General features: G+C 48.1%; 1 protein-coding gene across 5 annotated transcripts in view; it reads right to left on the bottom strand.

Annotated features, from left to right (window-relative positions):
* PHKG1 (phosphorylase kinase catalytic subunit gamma 1) overlaps positions 1-17,920 on the bottom strand; it is a 75,703-nt gene that overhangs the window by 36,844 nt on the left and 20,939 nt on the right. For all 5 annotated transcript variants that reach the window (XM_068120760.2, XM_068120761.2, XM_068120762.2 and 2 more), the window contains one exon: positions 17,833-17,898. In XM_068120760.2, coding sequence (XP_067976861.2) covers positions 17,833-17,898 — 66 coding nt within the window. The remainder of the gene's footprint in view (positions 1-17,832; positions 17,899-17,920) is intronic.

The raw sequence follows: 17,920 nt of genomic DNA, 5'->3' as shown, positions 1-17,920 counted from the left end.
GAGAATGTATAGGGAAACGCATGATTTAAAATGCGTTGCCTAGGTTGGCAGGGGAGTGGCTGTTGGAGGTGCATGGTTGGAGTCGATCCGGTGTTCGCGCGACGTCTGAGAGACTCATTGGTATATGAATGAATGAATAAATGTATATATGGATGTCTGTCATTGAAGTATGTATTTGTGTCCATTGTGTGTGCCATGTGTCATTGACGTATGAAAGGGTTTCTTGTATTGATTGGTATTGGCTACTTGTGCTGTATGTATGGATGTGTGAGGTGTATTAGGCATGAATGACGTGGGAAAATAGTAAAGAAAATCTTGCTGAAATTGAACTATTATGAGTTTTAAAAGGTTGCATAGAAAGCTTAGAAATAGTTAAGGGGGCGTAGAAACACTTACTCGGATATTTTCTCCAACCTGACGGTGTTGGAGAGTAGGTTGGAGGTTTTTGTATTTCTCCTGTGGCCTGTGATCCGACTGACAAGGTCCCAATGTATGATGTCATGTAGGAAAGACGTGTCTGCCTGTTTGTCTGATCGTAAGTCTGTGGTGCGATTCCACGGAGGGCCAAGGTTTAATCCAGTAAATGGGAGTTTTATGTTGTGGCAAGTGTGCGAGGGGGCACATCGGAGCACGCGAGTGGGGGTATTTGCGGGAGTGCACACCCGTGGTGAGTGTTACGGGGAAAGACATATGGGAACTTTTTATTTTCAATAAACAGACTAGGTTATTTTCTTGTTTATTTGTTTATTTACGAAAAATAAATAAATAACAGGGGGAGGTAGGTTAATGGTGGTTTGTTGGCGGTAAAATTGGTTGAAAGTCGAGTTGAAACAATTTATATTGGGATATTGGGATTCATAATAGCTATTGGGCAGGTGGGATTGAATTTAACATTGACTATTGGATAAATATTGAAATGCATGCCGGGAATGTCGATTTTAACGTCCATCCGAAGGATGTAGCACATTGTGAAGCTGCACATTGCTTGACAGGCCATGGGAGCCCATGAGCTGTGTAATGAGAAGGATTAAAATTATGTCATGGTGTGTAATGCTGTAGAGGTGTGAAATACACACCTTTGGCCTGGAGGGGAGTTCTTTTGGTAACTTACTTCCATGATTTACGTTCCATTGGAAGGGGAATAGGAAAATATGGGAATAATATGGAACAAATTGACAAGACAAATTGGGGTTACAAACTCACCATGGAAGGAGAATGGAGGTTATAGTTTCATTGTTGTGTCTGTCTGGCTGTCTAGCAGGCCATGGAGTTATATTTCTGAAACATGGATTTCGACAGTAAAGACAGGTGTGTACCCTGAGAAAATTGTGGGTTGTGGAGTGGGCACTTTTGATGGGCAATGGGGGACAGATGTTGGGTGCAACAAAGGTAAATAGATTGGATTTTGGCAAGGTTGAGTGAGATATGTGGTTGGATGGGGTGTGAAGGCGAGTTATGACAGCTCCAGGGAGCAGTCCTGGTGTTCCACAGAAGGAGAGCGAACAAGGAAAGTGGCTGGGCTGTTGATAAAACCGCTGGGTTTTACGTTGATTTAAGTTGTTGTGGATTTATGTTCAATTTTAATTTTAATTCCTATAGTCTAGTGCATATGGGACGGGGAAAATGGGAGATGATGTCAGTGTGCTCCGAGTTGAAGTTGAGTTTGATGTTGTTGTGTAAATATGTGTTGTAGATGGAGCAGGTATCAATGTCGGAGTGTCAGTGTCGCTTCCAGTGGCCATGGGTGGCTGTGGGGCTGAGTGGTGGCATGATGCCTGTGGTGGGGCACGTTGGTGGATTGTAGTGATGGGGGAGCGCAATAATATAAGGGGCGACTGTAAAGCGCAAGTTTCAGAAGGGAGTAGTTCGATCAAATGATGCTGTATGTGTGTGTAGAAGAGTATTGTCTATTGAGCAGAGTATTGTGAGTGTGGGTGAGTGCATTGTATTGAATGAAGAAGCCTGGAGTCAGTGTGTGGGCACAGGTGTGCAAACCCAGGTGTATGGAGAATGGTTGTGTGAAATAACTTGGTTGGAATGGATGGCTCGCTCGCTGACAGCTACAATCCATGTGGATTGTGACCGACGCTAACATTTCTATGAATGTATAAATGGAAAATAGTTATTTAAATAGATATTGTGTCATGACACAAAAGGTTGAACGTGCGATTCCAGGAATGAGCAAGTATTTTTGATATAAGCTGATGTTTCAAGTGACGATTTGAAATGTTGGAAGCTTAGATCAATCTTAAAGATACAAGCTTTTCATCTGTGAGCCGCAAGTCGACCATTTGTTTAATTTTAGATACTATACCTAATATTTACATGTAAATGCATGACTGGTCTGGATTTGGACTGCCCTGTGAGTTTTTGGGAAAACGGTATGTGCAGCTGGATTAAGTTTGAGTGGTTGTTACATATTGTCGCGTAACCGTGATTAACACCACAGTTACGGATGACCGATTTGCGAGACTTTAACTCCCGAGGCGAACACTCAATGGCGGACTCAAGTTCAACACCAACGCGCGGAATGGCGGGGCGCAGCGAAGGCTCCGCAACCTTATCTATTAAAATCAAACACCCAGGAAAACTGCGTTCAGATATTATGTACAAAAAGTAATATAAGGGTTTATTAGGAAAAGTAAAGCCAGTGAAAAAGCCCGCCGGTAAATCTAATAATTCTAATAAACCTAAATCGGGACGTCCCCACACGACTGACAGCAAACACAAACGAGGGAGATTAATCACGAAAATAACACGTCCCGTCGTTCAAAATATACGCGGAGATCGGGCTTATCTGTCTTTGTCGTCTTGTATTGTTGGTGTCCAGCACCGCTCCTTCCGGCCCGATCGCACACCACGAGGCCCCTTGCTCCAAGCACCACGCGTCCGACGCAGGCCAGCGGCTCCACTTGACCAGGGACAGGAAGGACTCCTTTCAACTCCACTCGACTCGACGACGCGGGAGTGCTGGCAGCCAAGTGCCAACGAACTGCCCAGTGCCAACTGGGTGTGCTCTCGTGTGTCTCCTGCGACTCCCTACAACCCGAACTGCACTCGAACTGCGACTGGAATGGCGTGTCCTCTCCAACTCTCCACCACCGCTCAACTCTCTGGTGCCTGCCTGCGTCTGCCAGTGCCTGCCACGAACTCAACTCAACTCAACTCAACTCAACTCAACTCAACTCAACTCAACTCGACGCGGGAGTGCTGGCAGCCAAGTGCCAACGAACTGCTCAGTGCCAACTGGGTGTGCTCTCGTGTGTCTCCTGCGACTCCCTACAACCCGAACTGCACTCGAACTGCGACTGGAATGGCGTGTCCTCTCCAACTCTCCACCACCGCTCAACTCTCTGGTGCCTGCCTGCGTCTGCAGTGCCTGCCACGAACTCAACTCAACTCCTGAAATGGCGTCCGACCGTCGCCTATATTGGTGGCCGATGACGTCACATTGCGCACTCCTCAGCCAATCAAAGCCTCCCGCGACTCCTGACATCTCCCCCGTTACGCGACCCTGCGGTCCTGGCATAACACGTGCCGGCCAGGTTTGTAGGCCTTTGGAGGTGTACACGGTGGCGGCCAATCATGGCGGTGTTTTTGACCTGGTTTCCTGTCAATTTAATACGAAGTCCTTGTCAGGGAAAGGGGATTATTTAATGTTGCGCTAAGGACCTAACTAATGTTTATGTGGTTTGCAGTGCCATAAAGGACAAAGGTTTGATTACTAGGTGATACTCACAGGGGCGTTACCTTTAATCCCTCACTATTTAACACTCGAATCTCCAGGTAGATCCACACTCATACATCTTACCCCGACAACCGCCTGAACATCAATAACTTATTACATGTAGAGTCCCTGTCACGACAGCCGAATACCTACCTATTCAGATCTACCTAGCTCTAGATGTTGCATTACCAAATTCATAACACAGCCCCCCCCCTGGAACCGTAGCTCCTGCAAGGTTCACCGCAGGGCTACCATTCCAGCCTTAACACTTACTGTCACACACTTAATTAACCTATGAAATAAATCAGGAAGGGCTGTGGGAAGTGAGTCGGACTACCTACCTACACTTCCTTAACATGCTGAACCCCTTAACCATCATGCAAGTATGTACATCTTCTTCGTTGTTCCTGTGGAGGGAGGAAACAACAACACACAACACTAACTTAACCACAAAACTTAACCATCTTTCCAAAACTCAAAACTCTAACCTTTGTACATACCCCGGTCTACAGACCGCGTCCCCCGGTGGATGCCACAAGACACAACCTTACCTGCGGGGCCATCCCCAATGCATCCCACTAAATTTCCACGGGCCCTGTCCAGATGTTACAGGTGAGTGACACGGCTCGGTGGATTTCGCCCACATTCATGCAACACAGACCCCTTAACCACTCATTCTCATTCCATAGGTCATCAAGGCATTTCAAAAATCAACAAAGCACTTATTCCCAATACACCCCCTGCAGGACCATGGCATTGATGTCATTCACGTGTGTGGGCATTCCTCAACTAGGCAGCGGGGAGGTACCGCACAAAAAGATGGTGGGGGCGCATCAGGCTGTGGTGCCCGCAGTCCCAAAAACAAGTCAACCGACTTACAAGTTCATTGCCCCCCCCCCTTTACCTCTTGGCCCCATGACAGCCCAACAGCCCCTTTCCGCCGTTACCTCGCCGGTGAGGGTCTCCACACACACCAGGCTCCTTTGCCTCCTGCTTTCGCGCAGCAACACGGGTCACCGGGGGACTTCCTCACCCCGCGGCGCCCAACCAGACCCTCCACCGACGAGCTCCAATTTCCAGTTACCACCGGCTGCCAGGGGTAATTGCCGCAGAGGGGGGCCCGCAGGCATCGCTCCTCAGAGCTTGCTCTGTACCTGCGGACACACACACCTTCCCCACCCACAAGACCCCAAAACACACTTCCTCCCCCACTGCCATTCAATTCTCCACACAACTCAGCACAATTCAGTACAATTCCATAGATGGTGTAAAAGGTGTTACAAGGCTTGCCATGGCCTGCTACATGTGAAATTCCCCCAGTTCACATTTAAACCATCACATCTTCCCAAAAGCACATTTCCAAAAGCACAATTATCACCCCTCATTATCTCCAATAATCATCACACACTCTCCAGGTTCCACTCTCACGACCACATCAAAACACGTAACCACAATACAAAAACATACGCCACCCACAAGACACTGTGGCTCCCATTCCATCCCCTCACCGGCCATGTCATCACTCGCTCTCACCTCCCAACTCCAAATTACATGTCCCCAATTTCCCAAAGCAAATCCTGAAGCCTGGGACAGTACTCCTCAAAACACTCACCTCAAGTGCAGGTAGTTGCAGGTTGGTCAGGTTCAAAGGTGCCATCCACCCATACAATTCCCAAAATTTCACATTGGGCCTACCAAATCCTTCCAGATTTCTCTTTTGTCCCCACTACACTGGCAGGTATGTGGATCCGCATCCAACGGTGATCATCACTACACAACTACCTGTGGCCACGACAGCTCTGCACCTCTACCGTGCAAGGGTCACCGGGACAAGGTGAGCAGTCAAAACGCCAACATGGCCCATGAGTGTCCATAAGGGTGCGACCCACCATCCATCCTTCGGCCCCCCTGCGAGGAACACAGCTGCAGCAGCCCCAGCTGGCCAATGTGGTGAGCACTTGCTGCCACAACACACACTACCGCACACACAACCTCGGCCCTGGGGGGCACGGTCGCAGTGCGTGGCATCCCTACAGCCACATCCCCTGCACCTCCCCATCATCCCCCAGTCCGACTACAAAACTGCAGCCCCCCCAGTGCTCACCCACACTTGACCACACCAAGGTCCAGTCAACAGCCATGCTCCACCAGGAGACCCACCCAGAAGACATGGTCCACACACCTCGGACACGCACAGCACCACGTTGACCCTCAGGCTACACAACTACATCCCCATCATCCCGCGTCCCAAATATCAGCACAGTTGCCCCCGCAACCAGTTGAAAGCTGTGTCTTGCTGCCCTATTAATTTCATCACAGCCTCCAACACTTTGGTCTACACACCTGGATCAATAATGGCGTCACTGTACAGTGTCCACCATGGCATTTCAAAATCCACCCTTAAATTTCCATCTAACCCACAGATTACCCATGCCAACCATTTGTCACATTTCACTCACCTCACCAAAGAAGGATGCTTTGCCATACACATGCCAGCCGAGCATGGCCCATATGCTCGGCGCGTTACACATCTCCCGATTCACATCCCCATGGCTCTCTTCCCAACCCGAGAGTCCATAAATCATAACGGAGCATCTGTGGAAGGTCACTCACACCATCACGTTCCACAGATGCCCCAATGGTTGTCCGGCAGGCTATCTCCATCCCTGTCCATTCGGTTTGACCCGCGTCCATCGACCAACACGGCATGGCAGGTCATCACATGCCAGTTGTCCCAAAGTCTCAGGGAGAGGGTGTCAGGTCGCATGCCCGGGTGATCACTACATCAGGCCCAAGCTGGCCATCTGCGGTGCCACCACCAAAGCGCGACCCACAACACCTCCCCCCAGTGGTCCTCAATATTTGCCATCCCAGGCTTGAGAAACCACCTCGGACCTCCCTGGAGGTCTTAACCCCCACCAGGGTCCGGTGACCCTGCCGGCCCGAGCCACCAGCTCGGACGGCGCCCCGACGGACAAGGGACGCCACACTCCACCAGACCCCCCGTGGGACCCAGGTCGTACCTCGACACCCAAGGCTGGACCCCACGTCCAAATCTCGCCATCACAGCCCCCCAGCTGGCCGGCATACCCAAATTTTGAAAGGGGCAACTTTTGCCCGAGGCCATCACCCATGACCTCTCCATGTCCAAATCCCGCAGCCCGGGGACCAATCCCCACCATGGCTGCTCCAAATCAATTTCCCATTGTAATTTTATTTTAAATTTTATTTTACAAATTTTCATTCCCACTGCCAAACCGCAGCTGCAGGGAACAACCTCTACCACCGGTTGTTCTGCCCCTCCCTGCAGTTGATCCAAATTCCCTACAGGGACCAAATCTCCAGAAGCTCTATCTCCCGATCCTCCAAGATCCAAATCCAGCCCGGAGCCAACACACTCCCCCAACTGGTTGTCCAATTTTGGAGCCTCTGTTTCCAAATAGCAGTGTACAGTGAGCGTCCCCTCGGTCATTCCAACCACCTCCTCGGACCAACTCACCTCTTCCCCCAGACTCCTTTGGGCCTGAACAAGCTCTACCTCCATGGGACTGTCACAGGTCTCCAGCCGCTGGATCAAATCATCCTCATCATTACAAATCATTCCTGGCCCCGCCAGGCTTTGATCAATATCCCCAATAAATACCCGGTCCGGCTCTATCGCATGGACCCCCAAAAACTCTACCCCCTCTTGCTCCGCACCACCGCCCTGGTGCTGCACAATTCCAAATTCATCCCCCGGTTGGGGTGTTGTGACATCCACACGGTCCCGATAAACAACCAGGCCAGAATGTGGGAAACATTCCCCATTACAACTCTCACATTCCAAATTTCCTTCCCCGCTCACCTGTGGACTCTCCACGTTTACCTGCAGGCATTCCCCCTCTACCTGTACACATTCCCTATCCACCTGTGGACATTCCCCATCCACCTGTGGACATTCCCCATCCACCTGTGGACCTGCGGTCTCCCCATTTACTTCAATTGCCATTCCCTGTGCAATTCCCAATTTTGCCATTCCCGGCTCCTGAGCCCCGTGCACATCTGCATGGGCCGTACTCTCTCCTGTTCCCAATCTAGCTTCCCCCTCTTCAGATTCAATTTTATCATTTATTCCCCGAATTTCTGTCAGGTTTCGCTCACCCTGTGGTGTCATGTCTCCCATATATTTTCCCAATCGCTCATTCAGTCGTTCATAGTGGGCCTTCATGTCTCCCCGAATTACTGCAAAGATTCGCTCATCCTCGGCCCTCTGAGCATTTATTAAATTTACTATGGTCTGGAGATCTATCGGGGCCGTCCCAGCGGCGGGGAAAGTTCCAACGCTATCCTCCTTATCCCCCATTTCCGGCTCACTCCCGACGCTGACGGAGGCCTCGCTGCGTACTTCCATCTCGTCAATTTCCGACATCCGCTTTCCGGAAGATTGTTTCCCGCGCGCGTATTTATTTTAATAATTCCAGTAACACAATTGAAATTTGACGAAGACGCGATATCGCGCTCCGTATGCCCAATTGATTACTAAATTTCTCCGCCTCGCCTATAACAATTTTGCGTTCGAACGTCGGGCGCAATGTACGCCCGACCGTGTCGATGTCGCCCCGCGGACAAAAAAATTTGTCCGACCGTGTCGATGTCTCGCCGCGGACAAAAAAATTTGTCCGACGGGTTCAAATCCTACACTTCTGACACCACTTGTCGCGTAACCGTGATTAACACCACAGTTACGGATGACCGATTTGCGAGACTTTAACTCCCGAGGCGAACACTCAATGGCGGACTCAAGTTCAACACCAACGCGCGGAATGGCGGGGCGCAGCGAAGGCTCCGCAACCTTATCTATTAAAATCAAACACCCAGGAAAACTGCGTTCAGATATTATGTACAAAAAGTAATATAAGGGTTTATTAGGAAAAGTAAAGCCAGTGAAAAAGCCCGCCGGTAAATCTAATAATTCTAATAAACCTAAATCGGGACGTCCCCACACGACTGACAGCAAACACAAACGAGGGAGATTAATCACGAAAATAACACGTCCCGTCGTTCAAAATATACGCGGAGATCGGGCTTATCTGTCTTTGTCGTCTTGTATTGTTGGTGTCCAGCACCGCTCCTTCCGGCCCGATCGCACACCACGAGGCCCCTTGCTCCAAGCACCACGCGTCCGACGCAGGCCAGCGGCTCCACTTGACCAGGGACAGGAAGGACTCCTTTCAACTCCACTCGACTCGACGACGCGGGAGTGCTGGCAGCCAAGTGCCAACGAACTGCCCAGTGCCAACTGGGTGTGCTCTCGTGTGTCTCCTGCGACTCCCTACAACCCGAACTGCACTCGAACTGCGACTGGAATGGCGTGTCCTCTCCAACTCTCCACCACCGCTCAACTCTCTGGTGCCTGCCTGCGTCTGCCAGTGCCTGCCACGAACTCAACTCAACTCAACTCAACTCAACTCAACTCAACTCAACTCGACGCGGGAGTGCTGGCAGCCAAGTGCCAACGAACTGCTCAGTGCCAACTGGGTGTGCTCTCGTGTGTCTCCTGCGACTCCCTACAACCCGAACTGCACTCGAACTGCGACTGGAATGGCGTGTCCTCTCCAACTCTCCACCACCGCTCAACTCTCTGGTGCCTGCCTGCGTCTGCAGTGCCTGCCACGAACTCAACTCAACTCCTGAAATGGCGTCCGACCGTCGCCTATATTGGTGGCCGATGACGTCACATTGCGCACTCCTCAGCCAATCAAAGCCTCCCGCGACTCCTGACATCTCCCCCGTTACGCGACCCTGCGGTCCTGGCATAACACGTGCCGGCCAGGTTTGTAGGCCTTTGGAGGTGTACACGGTGGCGGCCAATCATGGCGGTGTTTTTGACCTGGTTTCCTGTCAATTTAATACGAAGTCCTTGTCAGGGAAAGGGGATTATTTAATGTTGCGCTAAGGACCTAACTAATGTTTATGTGGTTTGCAGTGCCATAAAGGACAAAGGTTTGATTACTAGGTGATACTCACAGGGGCGTTACCTTTAATCCCTCACTATTTAACACTCGAATCTCCAGGTAGATCCACACTCATACATCTTACCCCGACAACCGCCTGAACATCAATAACTTATTACATGTAGAGTCCCTGTCACGACAGCCGAATACCTACCTATTCAGATCTACCTAGCTCTAGATGTTGCATTACCAAATTCATAACAATATACTCTGGGTATATGTTGTGGCTTGATGGATGAATTGGACTTGCTGTGAACAGTGTAGATGCAAGAAGAGATAGACAGGGACACAATGAGCTGCTAAGTGAGCCATTGAGGTGGATTGGATGTTTTGTTGTTGTTGTTTTGGGAGTTTGGTTGTTGCATTGCCAAGGGTTTCTGTGTAGTGTGGTATCTGTTGAAAGTGGATCACCTGTCATCTTGTGTGGCGTGAGCAGGGATGTATGTAACTGCCTGGGTTCAGGAAAGCAACTTCAGTTGCAATTTGGTTTAAATTAAAGGTTAACGTTAGCTGGAAATTGGACAAAGTCAAAAGTTTGACCAAAACCAAAAGTGGTGGTTGGACCAAAAGTCCAAGGTGGAAATTGTCAAAAGTGCTTTAAAAAGCTACGTCCAATTTCATTTTGCCATTTTTTAGAAGAAAATTCACTGCATTTAAAATGCGTTTCCTTTAATCTAATAAACAGGCTTGGTCGGGCCAGCAGACATTTCAGCCAAAGTCTTATCTGGTTCACTCCCACACCAGGCCCGACTCGTGCTGCGACCTTGGGTTGAACTGTCGGTTTAATTTGCACAGGGAATGAAATAAGGGGATTGTAATGGGAGAAAGTGAACATTTGTGGATCTGGGGACAAGCTGGTTTGAATGTGTACCTGGGGTTTTCTGTGTGTCACAGTGTCTGTGTCTGTCTGTCTGTCACACTGGACTCTTGGATGGGTTTTCATGAGACGAATTTCAGACAAAACCCTCTTTGTTATTTCAGAATTGATCTGCACCCCACCTCACTGTGAAATGGACAGGTTGTGTGTGTCTCAGAGGTTTATGGACAACGTGGAGTGGCTGGTGCGAAGGGAGTGGTTGGGAAAGATGGACCCCCTTCACGAATACCCGTGGATAGTAGTTTAAAATAGGTAGAGGGTACAGGTAAATTGTGGTGGATATGGACTGTGGTGCGCATGGTAGGAGTGAAAGGGCTACTCCAAAGCATTTTGCTTCCCCGCGCTATTGCGGTGATCAAATGTCGCGGCCATCAAAGGGCGGACACTGACGTTGCTCGGGGCAATGCAAGGGCGGACGAGGCGGCAGGAAAAGCCGCCAACCAAAGGATAGGACACAACATGCCGATGGTAACACGGACCAGGGGGGCCCTTTGCTTAGAAGGAAAGGGCCAAATAATGGTAGGCAAATCCGTGTGTAGAGATACCCTCCTCGCGGACCCTAGGGAAGGGAAACACAGGCTGTTAGTGAATGTTACAAGTTCGCCCCTACATAACCTCACACACCTCCAGTTGGCATGGGAAGGGGAAAACGGAACAAACACTACCCCAGACCTTCGCACTTGCATGACCACTCATTTAGTGGCTCCACACGGGACCCTGTTTGTATGCGGGAACAAAGCTTACCCGTATTTACCTGATAATTGGGGAGGTATTTGCTATTTAGGATCAGTTTTCCCAGAAATGGAAATGCGACAACACTTGCATAATACCCCTGCACTCATAAGGACACAACGAAGCACCTATTGGCACGACGACGGTACCACCACCTTACACGGCGCTGATTGGGAGAAGGCCGTTAGTTTCTTCTTCCCATGGGCTGGGACGGTCATGAGCAGTTACCGCATTGACAAAATTGCGTTAATCTTAGAAAGTGTGGCCAACGCCACCGCTACAGCACATGACGAAATGTTGGACACAGTTGTCCACCTGCGTACAATGGTTATGCAAAATAGGGTTGCGTTAGATATGCTACTGGCAGAACGAGGAGGGGTATGTGGGATAATTGAGGGTAGATGTTGTACTTTTATTCCTGATCCTTCACAGGGGGTCAGTGCTGCTACTATAAGGTTAAGGGAAAGTGCTCATATATTGACAAGGGATCGAATGGATCGAGAAGCCTCCCACCAGTGGCTTACTGACTGGTTTAAAGGGTGGACAGGTACGATAGTAAAGTGGGTATTGACCGCCTTGGCAATAGTCCTTGGAATCGTGGTTAGTTGTGTAATAATCAAGGCTTTAGTCCTTGCGTGTGTGAGAAAGTTTACCACAGGATGGACACTGAAGACGACAACAGAAAAGGCCATGGTGATGATCGATAAGCTGATCACGGGTCCAGATGACACTCCGGCCGTCGACGTGACTGCAGATCGCGGATCCTGGAACGACGACCCGAACGAGTCACTGGGCCGCGACAATGAGATCTCCGCTTCCGAAGATTGTTCTTCCATTGTTGATATTACTGATAATGATTTTGATTACACATTTGCGGACCTCAGAGCATTTCAGGCTGCCAGGACGCCGATTACTCTGGACACCAACATGTCGCATGCAGACGTAAAAAAGTACCTAAGGGAGACTTCTCATTTTTTCTCGATGTGTAAGGCTATGACTGTTGCTGCCCGCCTACACCGCAGGCCTATGCCACCTGAGAATAATGTTACTAATGATGATGTGGGCCACTTGCAAGGGTCCCCGACTGATGATTATGTCTCAATGCAGGCTTTGCCTCTTTATGTTTCACGAGCTCACCTTTATGTCTCACAAGCTCACAGTGAGTCAAACGTCACTGACCCAATCCTGGATTTGGACCCAACTGCACACCCAAGCCTGGATGGTGAGGAACTCAACATTGGAGATACTCTGAGTTCCGAATCTGATTGTTTTGGAGATTCGTCCATGGATAACAGCGGTGGAAGCAGCATCGCCTCGGACGATCTCGACTTTGACCCAAAGGAAGTTGCTCTCCCTCCTTTGGACCGTTATGCTTTGTTTTATGGCCATAGGTTTAAGCCACCTGATACTGATGATGTTGTGTCTTCCCCAGATCACCAGCATGTAAGAGACCTCATGAACATGAATATCGATTGAGCGCTGAAGATCTCCAAGGATTTCACCTGGGGAAGCCTGGGCGAGCTCCAGTCGGGGAGGAGTCCTGGCCGCACCTCTGTGGACCAAGGGTGGGTCGGGAGATCTTCCTGGGTGTGGACCCCGGCGGAACCAGAGGTCTTCGTTGTGGATTTGACGCGCTATTCGATCTTCATGCCTCTACGGTCTCACCTCATACACCCATCTACACCTGACTTACATCATACACCCACAAACACCCACTTACACCCACATACCCGCGGATCATCCTGCTGAGTGCTATGTGTGGTACTTCGGGTACGGGACATGCTCACTGGGCTGCATCCGCGTGGTATGTTTAGTGAACCTTTTACACTGTCTATCTCACCTCTCTTGGAGGATTTTTTATGCCATTTGATCACCCTGCTTTTACGGACTTACCTTGCATACTCACATACAGACGCGAATCATCCTGCTGAGTGCTATGTGTGGTACTTTGGGTACGGGACATGCTCACTGGGCTGCCTTCGCGTGATATGTTGAATGACTTTCCTGATTTGATTTGTTTCTGCTTTGTTTGAAATAAAGGCCTTTGATTGGCTCGTAGATAACTTTGTATCTTAGATCCAAAAGGGCGGTATGTAGGGAGCTATTATGCCCCTCCCCCTTTGTTAATTCTTGCTGCTTTACCAATTACCAAGTATAACCAATTATATGTTTTGTTTTGACTGATTGCTGTACTCTTTTATAATACTTAGTCCTTTCTTGTGCATTGAGGATGTGTAATATCCTAATAAGGAGTTCTGTGCTTGTGAGCTCTTGGCCTGTGTGGGCACAATCTCTTGTTCCCCTTCCTGGCCTTGGTTGCAGCTGCTATCTCTCAGCCTCCTTCATAACTTTGCCAATATCCTGTGGGCTGACACATTTATGAGTGTTCCCTCCTTTTGTACTTTCCCAACCAAGGTCTCTATACAGAAAGTTGTAAACATGTTGCCACATATGGCTGACCATCTCCTTATCTGAGCTAACCTATGAGTAGCCTTGGATGAGCTTCCTCTAACTAACTGAACAACAGGATGGGACTATGGTGGGAGGGCCAATGAGCCCATTCTGTCTCTGTATCTTGTGAGCTAAAACCACACCCGATATTCCTTATATAAAGCAAGTTTTAATCGAATTATTTCAGAGCATCTTGTTGTAGTGTTGGTCATTTTATGTGAACCTCCTGCGACACCTTGCTGTCCGCAAGCTTGTGTAAACGAGTTCTAATAAATATATCCGTTGCTCCTTTCTCTGAGTCTTCTGAGTCCCAAGTTCTAAATCCAGTTCCGACATATATATATATATATATATATATATATATATATATATATATATATATATATATATATATATATATATATATATATATGTATGTATGTGTGTATGTGTGTGTGTGTGTGTGTGTGTGTGTGTGTGTGTGTGTGTGTGTGTATGTATGTATGTATGTATGTATATATATATATATATATATATACAGTGAAACCTTGACTTCCGAGTTTAATTCGTTCTGTGACCGAGCTCGTAACTCAATTTGCTCGTTTCTCAAATTAAATTTCCCCATTAAAATGCATTGAAATGCTATTAATCCGTTCCAGCCCGCCAAAAACCACACCAATTTTTTTTTAAATATACAGTATATATAAAAATATCTCGCGCTTTATATTTCACCTGTATGCAGCATACAAGTTGGCAGGATGGCCTGGACTGGAGGTACGCACACTTGACTCTAAACTGTCCAGCCTGGGTTTGAATCCCGACCCAGCTATAACCTGTCATGGGTGAATCACAGGCAGGGTGATTCATCAATGTGTGTACCGCTAAACTGGGCGCCCCGTTTGCGTCCCATTAGTTGTTGGATGTTAAGGATCTCACCGTGTTTTCCACAAAGAGAAGGCGAGCTATCGCCGGCACTCTGAACAAGTTGTGGCCTGGCATGCTCTTCTCCTCTGCCGTTATATACGTCCTCCTCGGCATCTTTTTTCATAAGAGCCCTGTCTCGTCACAGTTGAAGATTTGCTGGGGGATGTATCCTTCGGCTTCTATCAGTTCGGCAAAAGTTATAATAAAATCTTCAGCTGCCTTCACATCCGAGCTTGCTGCCTCACCATGCCTGACGACGGAGTGAATGCCGGTCCTCTTCTTAAAATTATCAAACCATCCCCGACTGGCTTTGAATGACTTCCGATGCCTTGTCCGTTGATGTTCCCGCCGTCTGCTGCACCAAATCCCCGTAAATGTCTCGGGCCTTCTCACACATGATGCTCTCGGTCACGGTATCTCCTGCGAGCTGCTTCTCCGTCAACCACACAAACAACAACTTCTCCATCTCTTCATGGATAGAGGTCCGGAGCTTTGAAATAATCGTAACGCCCTTGGCTGGTGTTATAGCCTTTATCGACTCCTTCTGCTTCAAAATCGTACATATCGTAGAAGTACTACGATCGTACTGCCTCACCAAGTCGACAACACGCACACCTCGCTCATGTTTTTCGACGATTGCGTGTTTTATATCCAAGCACATCATCCTCTTCTTCTTCTCAGTACTGCCCTTGGCACTCAATTTCTTAGGACCCATGGTTAAAACTAAGAAATTTTCCAAAATAACCAAAATGCAAAAACAAAGCAGCAGCGATATACGGCAGAGATGCTTGCACGGCAAGATAACCACGTGACCGGAACCCACCTGGTGGCGGGTGGCGTAAGCTCGTAACTCAGATCTCGGCTCGCATCTCAAAGCAAAAAACCGCCCGAGCGACGGCTCGTATCTCGGAAAACTCGTAAGTTGGTGCACTCGTAGGTCAAGGTTTCACTGTGTATATATATATATATATATATATATATATATATATATATATATATATATATATATATATATATTGTTGCGGATATGAGGATTGTATTTTTTTTATTGTGTTGTATCGTATTGGAAATTGTTATGAATTATTGCTTGAGTCTGGCCCCTCCTGCCTCCAGTGTTGTGTAAAGGTTAAAAGGGCATCCCGGTAGTTAATTCCATAAAGCATCCATTGAAGGACACTATAATACCCTTGTTCAGTAGTTTATATCCTTATTATGTGTTTTAGGGTAAGGCCTTGTCTTCCATTAGAATGACACTCCATTGTACCAAGTGAAAAAGATAGATTCCCTTCATCCTTCATTCCCATTCCCAAAACCTCCATTTCCCCTTTCGTCAATTGCCATTCGCATTGCCAACTACAATTGCCGCCATTGAACATGTGCTTGGGTTGGGGAAGAAAGGCGTGCCCGCCCGTCGTCATCAAGGGCGGAGCCAGAGGGTCGCGCGACCAACCATGGCCGAGGTGAGCACACCGATGGGCGTGTCCTGAAGGCCGGCGGCTTAATCGCCGGAGGCGCTATAAAAGCGCGCGCGCAAGAGTGACCAGGGCTGAGCCGCGTGGTGAGGTGCAAAGAAAAGAGCTGGGTCATCAGAGGAGAGCTGAGTAAAAGGGTCCAAGAGAGAGAGCTGCGTGGTGAGGTGCAAAGAAAAGAGCTGGGTCGTCAGAGGAGAGCTGAGTAAAAGGGTCCAAGAGAGAGCTGGGTTGTGAGGTCAAAGAGAGAGAAGGGAGATCATCCAGCAGCGATTCTTGTCCAAGAGAAGAGATCATCCAGCAGCGATTCTTGTTCAAAGGAGATCATCCAGGGAAGCACAAAGCCTGCTATTCGTCGCCTTGCTCGCCAGCAGCAGCGTCCACAGCAGCAACAACACTCAACAGCCGCTTGGGGCCTGGACGGCAGTTTGGAGCAGGGCCGCGCAGGAACGGCGGCTGCCCAACGCGCCGATCGTGCTGCAGGACCCGTTGGACCTCCCTCTCCCTCAAAACATCCACCTGCCATTCCTATCATCATTCCCCGTGTGAGTCGTCTTCGTTTGTTCTGTCCTGGGTATTAATTAAGTCTGTTTAGATAAGCTAGTGATTTTCACTGTGTCTCTACAAAGCTTCTGTATATTATTTTATTATCTTTCCTCCTCCTTGGTTTCTTTGAGCCTGTACATAGCAAATAAATTTAGTAGTATTTTCAACCTTTGTTTCGTCTTCTTATTCCTTTTCTTCACATCTGTCGTCTTTGTCTTTTCCATATTGAATAGCTGTGGCGCGATACGGCCAACGTCGGGTGAATCGGGTGAATCGGGGAAACTGTTAGGCCGCGGTGCCTCCGCTCGGCAAACAACATCCTTAACCGCGGACCGTAACAATATATATATATATATATATATATATATATATATATATATATATATATAATATATATATATATACATATATATATATATATATATATATATATATATAGTCTCCAAGTATTATGTGCATACTTACCTCTTGCAATAAAAACTTATTTTTCTCCTAATGTTTTTTGTGAAAGAAATCTTACATGAAAAAAAGATATTGAGTCCAACACAAAATAGCTAAGAATTATGCAGGAGAAAGGAGGTGTGAGAGAAGATCAACAAACAGTGACAGGGCAATGAAAATTGTAATATCATTCATCATCAAGGTAGAACAAAGGACTTTAAATTCCCTTCCACCCAACTACCAGCAACTATTGGGGATGCCTCTTCATGGTGGTTGTACCCCCAACGCAAATATGTAGCCAAATCTTCCACATTCTTCCCTGCTGCCTGGATTTGTCAAAGCACGAGGTCACAGTCAGTGTCGATCGGTCCCCATGGACCTGACATTGACATGGTTCCTCGTCTCTTCTCTTCTCTCTCCCTTCCTTTTTAACTCTGTTGTGGCCCTGACCTCATGAAGGTGGGGTACACAATCTCGGATGGGAGAGATCTCTGGGTTACCCCTGGGAGATCAATTGACTGTCTCCGTGCCGTGGGCTTGTTCGAAAGAACTGTCCAGGGCCATGCAACAACAACAACCACCCAACTCCCTCCCAATCATTCTCCATTCCTAATCCACATGTCATCTTGAAAGAAAATTGACAAATATTCACAAAACCTCTACTTACAAAATTTGAATTAAACAATGTCTCACCTCGACTCCTTTTCACTCAAAGTCACTTTTTCCGTGAGGTAATCAAACAGTTCTCCTCTCTTCATTCTGCAGATAAAAACGTCAGATG

Source organism: Myxine glutinosa, chromosome 6 (assembly GCF_964187855.1).
Source record: "Myxine glutinosa chromosome 6, kmMyxGlut1.1, whole genome shotgun sequence".
NCBI lineage: Eukaryota > Metazoa > Chordata > Myxini > Myxiniformes > Myxinidae > Myxine > Myxine glutinosa.
Note: the sequence above shows the minus strand (reverse complement) of the source record. Positions and strands in the feature narration are given on the sequence as shown.